This window comes from Scyliorhinus torazame, chromosome 17 (assembly GCF_047496885.1).
Source record: "Scyliorhinus torazame isolate Kashiwa2021f chromosome 17, sScyTor2.1, whole genome shotgun sequence".
Classification (NCBI taxonomy): domain Eukaryota; kingdom Metazoa; phylum Chordata; class Chondrichthyes; order Carcharhiniformes; family Scyliorhinidae; genus Scyliorhinus; species Scyliorhinus torazame.
This window is the reverse complement of record NC_092723.1, coordinates 48,162,055-48,171,976: the sequence shown is the minus strand read 5'-3', so window position 1 is coordinate 48,171,976 and position 9,922 is coordinate 48,162,055. Positions and strand designations below refer to the sequence as shown.

The 9,922-nt window shown below is 43.9% G+C and overlaps 1 protein-coding gene across 1 annotated transcript; it reads right to left on the bottom strand.

Annotated features, from left to right (window-relative positions):
- Positions 1 to 1,136: 1,136 nt before the first annotated feature.
- On the bottom strand, positions 1,137 to 6,711 carry LOC140393859 (G-protein coupled receptor 37-like 1). The gene is made up of 2 exons (XM_072480393.1): positions 5,618 to 6,711; positions 1,137 to 2,776 (listed from the first exon to the last, which is right to left on the bottom strand). The coding sequence occupies exons 1-2, from the start codon at positions 6,389 to 6,391 to the stop codon at positions 1,970 to 1,972; spliced, it is 1,581 nt and encodes a 526-aa protein (XP_072336494.1). The 5' UTR covers positions 6,392 to 6,711; the 3' UTR covers positions 1,137 to 1,969.
- Between the last annotated feature and the right edge of the window lie 3,211 nt (positions 6,712 to 9,922).

The following is a 9,922-nucleotide window of genomic DNA, read 5'->3' as shown; positions in this document are numbered from 1 at the left end:
TACCCATGAATTCTCCTCACACGTTATTCAGACTATTTCAATAGCTGTTACCATGTGACACTGAAACGCGCCCTTTCTGGTACTGAACTGGAGCAGAAATATTGAAGTTTATTCAAGCTTGACATTCGATATTGCTAAAGCAAAGCATGAGGTTGCATAAAGATTCAAACCCGTGATTCGGTTTCATCATTAAAACCTGATGAAGGTATTTTGTGCCATTTCTGGTTAACGTTGCTCTGGATTTTGTATAGTTCGTCCTCATTTTTTAAAATGAGTTTTCTCTGCAGATTTGTTCGACAATAGGCTGATGCATTCAGAGTGAGGGTGGTGGGGTAACTACAGCAGAGCCATTCCTATATATGCTTGCCGCTTACAGCTGAATATGATTCTGCCCTTCCCTGACAACCACAGCTGAACGTATATACCTGTGTACCTGGCACTTACAGCGGAACCAGACCCTGACACCCAACAGGCCATTTTGGTTATTTATTGTAGGTGACAGCTCCACCTCATTTTCCTTATCCTAATTCTGGAGTACAAATTGTAGCACCCCTATCACCATTATTGCTGAGGTCAGTTGATTTAGTCCAGATTGAAAATTGCTCTATATGCCCAACCGTTAACTGAGCAAATTTGCTGATCCATCAAAGGAGCCAAATTCTCCCATCTATTCTTTAACATCTTTTCAGTATAAAAAGTAACCTTTCATTGATAAATGTTGAAAGGAAATATCTTTCTTCCATCGGTCAAAGGTAATTCAGTGCATTTTCATTTGCTTATCATATGATCTCTTCTTCTAGAATTGCTGACTTCAACGTTAAATGTTGGGGCAGTTTGACAGGTGATCTGAAACCTGACCATTTGGTTTTGCACAATTAGTCGTATGCTACAATTGGTGGGAAGGGCAGACATTTAAGACCACTTTCAATAGATAGTCAAACATTGCTCGCGATGCTTGGTTGTCTCCCGGTTTAGTGCTGGCAATTTTCAGTAAAAATGCCTCTTTTGATATCAGTGCGATGTGAAAACTGATTTGCACTGACAAAACATATGCATCATAAGTTGCCCAGGATTTGTTTGGGATAAAAAGTAAGTAACAGATCATGTGAAATTTTTAAAAAGCACAGTAGCACATGTCAGAACCAAAAAGACCCGTTCACATTTTTATTGGATGTGGTACTAGGCCAACACAATAGAGCCAACAAAATACTTCCCTGTTGTAAAGTTATACAGCAGCTGGTTCCATCTCCAACATATCAGAAAGTGAATATAAAAACAGCAATTTATCTAATAGTTTATAAAATCTAGGTAGTTTTATCTGAAGAATTCTTTATGTACACGGTAGGGCAGCGAGAGTGGGGCGGGGGGGAATGAGGTGTGTGGGGGGGGGGGGGGGGGGGGTTGTGGTTTAGTACCCCAAAATTTGTAAAAATACAGACCTAGAAATTAGGGAAATATTAAAAGTTACTTCATATATCATGGACATGTTAATCTTGATGATAATGGGAACTGATCTATGTGTGGTTGCATTATGTTACAAATAAAGCATGAGTAAAAGTGACTTAGTAATGGCAATCCACCATGCTTTACATAGAAATATTTAGTTTACTGTGATCTACCAGGGATTTGCTATTGGAATACTTGTGCTACGTCGATATTTACTTGTATTGTGTTGTAACAAGTTTTAATAGTTTTTTATTTTGTTTCATTCAATAATTGTTTTTCATGATTTAACAGTCTAAAATAAAACCTAAACTTCGGCAATGAAATATTAGTTATTCGCACTGTATTGACACAGCAAGACCTTACTGGAGCCAACTAATCTTCTCCTAATTTACTACTTCAATTCAAGCAATAAAAAGAGTGGTAAACACGGCTAAGTCAAAGACTTAAGTGACTGTTTTATTTGAAAATGGGCCTACTTCACTGTCAAGCTTTAAAGGCTCGGGCTGAATGTGACGGATTGTTGTTAACACTGGGTGCCTAGGGTCATCATTGTTGGTGTTTCCTTGGGGTTATCACAGAATATGGAGGCCATTTCTGTCTTCAGCTTACTATCTTGAACACCACTTACTGAGGCCTCTGGAATACACTCATCACAGCAGCAGCAACAGCAATCCATGAAGGCTCGGCCCAAAGGCTTACAGAGGCACAGGAGCAACACAGGGGTTACAGAGGACTTAAAAAACAGGAAGAACTGATTAATAATGTTGAGTAAGTCAATGGTCTCCTTTGAGATTTCAGGAGAGGTATAGGCCACCACAATGTTGGAAATATTTTCAGGGATAATGCAGAAGCCATAGAGGATGGTTAGACCAATCAAGGTGTGGTTCTTTTGACTTTCGTGCTGGCCATGTTGTGAAGTAATTTTGAGGTCAGTTTTCTTTTGCGTAACTTTTACCCTTCTCAACACCAACTGGCATGTCACCGTGAAGATGATGGGCAAGCAAAAGTAGCAGCCAAAGTACCACCACATCCTGGAATTCTCATAGGTCAGTGCAAGTCCGTAGATATGCTCAGGAAGGTTCAAAGACGTTTTGACGATGCAATAGTCAGTGATAACTCCAGAGACAATGGAGGTCTTTTGGTTCAGTTGCCAGAGAAGGACTTCGGGGAGGGCCAGCAACATGGATCCTATCCAGATGACTGCAATCTTGGCCACAATGGATGAACAACTCTCTATCAGCCTAATTTGTGACTGTGTGCTTGTTGCAGAACGAAACTTGTCGATGCTTAATGCACATAGGCTAAAGGTTGTGACTCCGAGAGAAGAGACCTAGAAGGTAAAATAAATCCATTAAAAAAATACATCACTTATATATGCTCTCATTTTGAAACATCTTAAGAGTCAGTACAATTTTGAAGTGCAGTGATCATAGTTATGCAGACAAATACAGCAGCCATTATGCACTGGAAAAGGCTTGCAAAATGTCACACCTACTATAAAATGCATAAATTAAAATTCCAATAACCTTTTGATGTGGTAAAAATATTTCTGTGTAATCATTTTCATTTAAACAGTGTAAAATAAGGCTGTGCCAGACGTATTAGTAAAATTACCTTTTTTAAATATAATACAGCAAAATGCAATAGATTACATCACTGTTGAAATTATTATTACAAAATATATACACCAAACAATATAAAATATGGTAATTTATCTATATGTTGGCAGGGGAGGCATGATGCATTGGCATTATGTGTTTAGCATATTGGAATTTATTGACAAAATAGAATATTGTCACATCATTAACTTTAAAAAGATGTCAGATAATCTTGTATTCAAGTGCTAGATATTTTGTGTAATGGTTACTGAAGGTCACCATAGTCCCCAAGGACCACAGACTGCTTTCCCCTTTTCAGAGAGAGCTGACTGGTGGTGATTTTACCTGAGGGTCACCACACCTCAGGTGAGGGGTAAGGTTGAGAAGGTGGCCCTTCACGAATAACCTCAGCTGGTACAGGAATTGAACCCACACTGGTGGCGACGATCTGCATCATATCCCGGCCATCCAGCCAACTGAGCATATGGCCTGACCAAGTAATTCACTTAGAAGTTTCAAGAGTGTTTTGAAATGTGCTTATTCTTGGGATATTATAACAGTGGACCCATGCAGTTAGTCACTCAAGAAAAGAATATCCTGATTGCCATCTGATTTTAACAAAAGCATGGAGGAAATCTGAAATGAGAAACAGAAACAGCTGTAAAAACTCAGCAGGTCAGGCAGCATCAGAGGGAAACAGAGTTGATATTCTGAAACATTAACTAATTCTCTCCATAAATGCTGCCCGACTGATTGAGTATTGCCAACACTTTCTATTTTGATTTAAACATTTGGCTCTAAAAACAATGTTAGCATTTAGCTGGCTTAGCTCAGTTGACTGGACAGTTGGTTTGTGATGCAGAGTGAGGCCAACAGCTTGGGTTCATATTCCCATCCCAGCTGAGGTTATCCATGAAGCCTTCTCAACCTTGCCCCTCGCCTGAGGTGTGGTGACCCTCAAGTTAAATTGCCTCGAGCCAGCTCTCCCCTCAAATGGGAAAGCAACCTATTGGCATCAGGGACTATGCCAACGTTCCTTTTATCCTTCAATAAATAGCTAATACTACTTGTGCCAAACCATAAGGCATTTATAAAAACAAAAGAACTGTAGCCTTCAAATATGCCACAGAGGCCTTAACTGACCCTTAAAAATTGTTCACAACCGCTGCCTCCTCGACCCCACCCCACCTGTCAGTTTCCATAAAATGAACCACCATTGTGGCAATAGAAGCAGTCACGATTTTCTCATTGGCAGGAAAGCAAAATGCCCAACTCTTAATCAAAAATAACTTCTAAAATATACTGCGTCCTTTGGACTTGTACTGAGCAGCTTCTCCAAACATCCTGCAGCTGATCCTCAAAGAGAGTGCTTATATCTAGCTAGCTTAATTTAAAATACAAGGGGACATCAGTGTGCTAATAAGGGACTGCCAAGTCTCCATTGTCATACATTCAGCATTTATACAAAGATTATTTTTATCTCTACATTATGTGTGTGTCACTTTGATCATTCAGTGTTGCTGATGTTGACGTTGAAGGATTTAATTACTTTTATGAATTTCATTGCTTCTCTGGCATGGTGGACAGGCCACCAATGCTGAGTCGCGTTTTAGTGGCACAATGTTTCAATAATCTGCAAAAAATTGACGTCCAGAAATAAATCAGTTTACACTGCTCTGCCACATCAGACTGACAGTCTGACTGTGATGCTATTTGAACATCAGAACATTATACCATCAAATCACTAAAAGTGGCACAAAGCCAGAGGTGAATTGCTTTGTTTTGCTATTCTTTGAAAAGTAAAGAACTGCTACATAGTTAGCGTAACCAGCTCGACCTGCTAACACTTGTAACAGCTAGCTTGAGTTTTATTTCACATTGCTTGATATTTTCTTGTGTTTCATTTACGGTGTCTGCAGTGTTCATTTTCACTTTACAATTTAACAATGTTTGAGACAAGACAGAATGGTGGATTGAAAATTAAATATATATTATCCAGAATGTTTATTTTTGTTCACAGCTGGATGGTTGACACTGGCAATGTTTATGAATCCCTTCGCAGGCAGGGATAAGAATTGCTCTCTGTTCACTGTGTACAGACACTTGCTAAATACTCTGATGACTTTTTTCTCTCTTTCTTTTCTACATTTCTGGGGAAGCTGTATAACACCAGAAATAACCGAACAGAGGAAATCTCTGTCAAGACGGCATGGTGGCACAGTGGTTAGCACTGCTGTCCCTCAGCGCCAGGGACCCGGGTTCGATTCTGGACCTCAGGCGATGGTGTGGAGTCTGCACGTTCTCCCCGTGTCTGCGTGGGTTTCCTCCGGGTGCTCCGGTTTCCTCCCACAAGTCCAAAGATCTGCAGGTTAGGTGGACTGGCCATGTTAGAGTCCAAAATGGTTAGGTGAAGCTGCGGAGACAGTGGGACTGGGTGGGGTGCCCTTTCGGAGGGTCGGTGCAGACTCGATGGGCCGAATGGCCTCCTTCTGCGCTGCAGGGATTCTGTGACGTGTAGGATACCGCTGGAAAGGTGGGGGCCGCTGGAAAGGTGGGGGGGGGGGGGGTCTTACCTCCAGATAGGGCACCACCTTGCAGCCAATGTCCCCGAGCAGCCTTTTTTTGGTGATCTCGTTGAAGATGACCACTGGCAGGCAGAAGAAGATGACCAGGAAGTCCCAGCACGCCATGCCAGCCAGAATGTTGTTCCAGGCGCTCTTCATGTAGTAGTTGTGACAAACAATGCACATCACCGCCAGGTTCCCGATGAGCCCAGCCGCAAAGAGTATGAGAGAGAGCAGCATGACCGCGTAGGCGCTGTAGGTGCTGTCGGTGGCCGGGTGCAGGGTGTTCTCTAACTGCAGCCTCCTGGCTGTGGTCTCCGCCTCGCTCCCTTTCCCACCGGGGGCGCCAGATGTCGCTTCCCCCGATACCCGCACCCCTCTGAAGGGGGTCGGGCGGGCCTCAGAGGTTACCTGGGGTTGCGCTGGTTCGAGCCCGGGGGACGCCGCCGGGCTGCCGTGCTGGGGGGGCGCCGCGGTCGCTTCCGCCCGGGCAGCCCACCCCTCTTCGCCCGCCCCCCGCCTTGCCCTTGACCCCGCTCTCCTCCCGCTCCGGCTCTCCGCGCCCGAGCTGCCCCCGGCTCCAGCCGCCCCCTCCAGCCCAGCCCCGGGCGCCAGCTCGGCGACGCCCTCCCTCTGGCTTCCCCCGCTGCCCGCGCGGAGGCTGCTCACCTCCTGCCTGTTGCCTCCTGTCAGCTCATCGTGCTGCCAGTGCAAGCTGTCAGTGGGCACCAGCCCCAGGGTAAAAAGTTGCACTAGAAACAATGCAGCGAGAGAGGTGGACATCTCCCCCCAAACCCCCTTCTCTCTCTCCCCCTCTGCCCTTCTGACCGCAAACTAAACCGCGCAGATCCGAACAGGACGCAATTCTGTCCAAATCCTCCCACTCGGATGACTGACTGGCAGCTCCTTGTCTTGTCCTGAGGTTCTTTCCACGCTCCCTGCTTGACAGTTGTCTGCAAAGTTCCTCTGCAGTTGTCACATCACAGCTCTCCCCAGCTTTTAACGCATCAATCAACTTCCAAACAAAGTGATCTGTCTTCTCAGCCCCCTTCAAACTCTGGTCACTTTTCTTTTGATCCCTCTCTCTCCCTCCCAGATGTGTTCCCCAACATTGGGATACAGAAAAGATGCAGCAGACAGTGAGGAGGTTTTAATTGCCCCCTGCTGGTGGGAATCAATACTTCACAAAGGGACTCTTAAAGTTGGTTTATAATTGGATTTTTAACACAAAAGTGAGTTTAGGAATGATTTAATGCAGCTTTCAAAGGCAACTTTACTGATTTCTTAAGCACCGAATATCACTTTCTTCTAGGCTTCGCTCTTTTCCCAACTTGATCTAAATCCCTGCCAAAAAAAAACACAACTAAATTAAGCCCATGTAAATAGCCTTTTAAAAATGTTTTGTGAGGTGGTGGAGGAGGGGCAATGTTTGGGTGGTGATTAATGGAGAGGGGAGGAGGGACGGGGGACCAGAGGTAGCTACACTGATGGTTTTCGTCTCATTGATAAAGCTATCTGTGAGTCCCAAGAACTTATCAAGTATTTGCAGCACAAAAATAGACCTTTGGCCCAACAGTGCTTAGTCACTACATTATCCTCCCTGTAATATCCTGCCGAAGCACACGGGACAGGTTTGATGGCTCAAGGAGCATGCACTTCCCCGTTAACTACGACGCGGGGACAGTTATGTATGAGGTCGGCATGGCTGGAACAGGCCTTCAGAGAGAAAGGGTCAGGGAAGACCAACCGGGTCCTATGTGTGTATACACGTTTCTGTTGTGAATAAACCAGTACTTTATTTTTACTCGACTGACCCTGTTGCCTTTACTAATCTCCTCCCACCTGGCTTCAGCTAAACCCATCACATATCCTTCCGCCCAGTCCCCTGGGGCCATATTTGGGGTGTTGGACTTACCAGAGCTGCAGACGGCAGAGGGGGCAGATAGGTTAGTTGCTGCACGCTGTGCCTCAATGGGCTGGGGGATCTAATGGAGTTTTTGTATCTGGAAAAGGTGAAATTTACTTTGAGGTGGGCGAGTGAGGGGTTCAAGAAGAGATGGGACTTGATTTTTTAAAAAAATCCTTCCAATTCTTTCCCTCTTCACTGTTTATCTAGCTTCCTATTGGGTGTAGCTCTGCTATTCAACTCAACCATTCCCTGTGGTGGTGATCTCCACATTCTAGCCACTCTCTGGAGAAAGATCTTTCTCGTGAATGTCCTTTCAGATTTATTATTGACAATCTTACAACCATTGGTGACTATCTTATATTTATGGTCTCGAGTTCTCCACTCATTGTTGGAGGTGGGGTTGTACAACTGGCAAGGAATCAGGAATTAAATAGACTGTTGATGGCAGCAAAAATAATTTGGCGATTATCTTTTTTTCCTGGAATGTCCATGGAGCAATGGCTGCTCTTGACAGAGGAGAGTGAGGCTCAATAGCTCTTGTTATGGTGCAATCAGATCTTGATGGATCAACCCATAGCAGGTATATTGGCTGAGACAGGAGAGCGCAAGGATATGAGGATCTCAATAGTGGAGCTGAGGGAATGGATGAGGAGCTCAATTGCTGCACCACGTATTGTGGCAAATGAAGAACCACAAACCAGGCAGGTGGCAATTAACAAGTGCAGTTATGAATAACTTGGAGGAGAGTGTTTTTCACCTAGGAACAGTCACAGAAACAAGTGGTGTATGAATAGGAGGCGAGGGATATGAGGAAATTGTCAGAGAGATGGCTTTAATCTATAATCAAAATCAGGAGAGCAGAGAGACCCCAGAGATGGTAAGGTCGGATGCGGGGTCTGGAAAATGGACAGAAGAGTTAATTTGGAAGGAAGGTTTTAGGGAGGATAGGATGACTGAACAATCAGAGGAAGAAGTTGAAAGACAGTTGAGGTGAAGATTGTAATTAGGAAAAATGAAACCTTTCTCAATGAAATGACTGCCAGAGGAAGCAGAAATATATCCCAGTGAGAAATATAGGGTGAAACTTGGGGATTGCCGAACAGTAGACAGTAAGTAGTTTAAAGGGGAAATGAGGTCAGTGAGTCAAGGTAACTGTATGATTTTGGGGAAGACATCAAAGAAATTGAGAGAGCTGTCTCTATTGCTAACTTTTGGTTGGCTCTTAATTTGGCTCTATTTAATCACGTTTGCTCAAGAGTCGCCAGATATCTTTTGACACCGCTACAAGGCTCAGAACCGAATACTGATCAATGACTCGATACACCAGTTAGTAAGTTCAAAAGCAATGCTCATTTATTTACACACAGTCAAATCTACTCTTGCATAAACTCTACAAACTAAACTACCACTATTACTGAGGCCTATACTTAGCTTCGGGCGCCCACTCAGTCAGAGGAACAATGGCCGTTGCTCGGTTCTGAGGCTGCTGGGTTGAACTGTTTACAGGGTAGCAACTAGGAGCATCTATCTCGTAGTGTGCGTTGACTTGGGACTTACTTGGTCTGCTGTAGCTGCTAGGCTGGTCTCTTCGCTGAGAGCCAAAGGCAAAGGAGAAAGATTCTCCCTTGGGTGATACCTCTTATACTGCAAAGGGCTTCGCGCTCTTTTGGGAGGGCCTTGAACTTGGCCTCAACTAATTGGTTCTTTCCCAATCATCTGTATTGATTTTCCTCCAATAGAAGGGTGGTTCCCTGATCGCTGGATGTGTCCTGGTGACTGTCAGTCTGCTTTGTCTTAGCTTCTTCTTGCGCCGGGGAGTCTGTCCTAACGTTGTGTATCTAAATGTTTCCCTTTTGCCCCCGGAGATGGCTCATTAGTATGTAAATCGTTTGGTAGTTTCTGTCCTGTCTGAGCGTTTAAGATTCTAATCAACAGACAGAGCTTGCACCTGCTTGTTTCTTAGCATTGTTCAATTTTCCCTGCAGTCTTTGCAAGTGTCCATTTTGTAATCGGGACGTGGCCATCCCAGATGGCTACACCCCTTCCTTGTGATCCTCAACGTGAAGCGTGAAGGATCACATTACCATGGCGTCTTCATCCTCTGATCCCCGGGGCACCCATGCTTAGGCTCTACACTGTCCTATTCTTAGCAACACAAGTTTACATAAACCATTTTAAATACATTCATTATCATAAAATTCTACAGGACGCTATGACATTAATACATGCATTACAGAAATATAATAAAACTGGAACCTCTAACTATTCTCAATAAACTATCCTCATTTAAACAATTCAAAAATTCAAACAATCCAAAAATAATCTATACATCTTAAACTGTACAAAATAGCAGCACACAAATTTCTCTGGCTAGCAGTCAGACACAGAGGTTTACATCTCTTTAT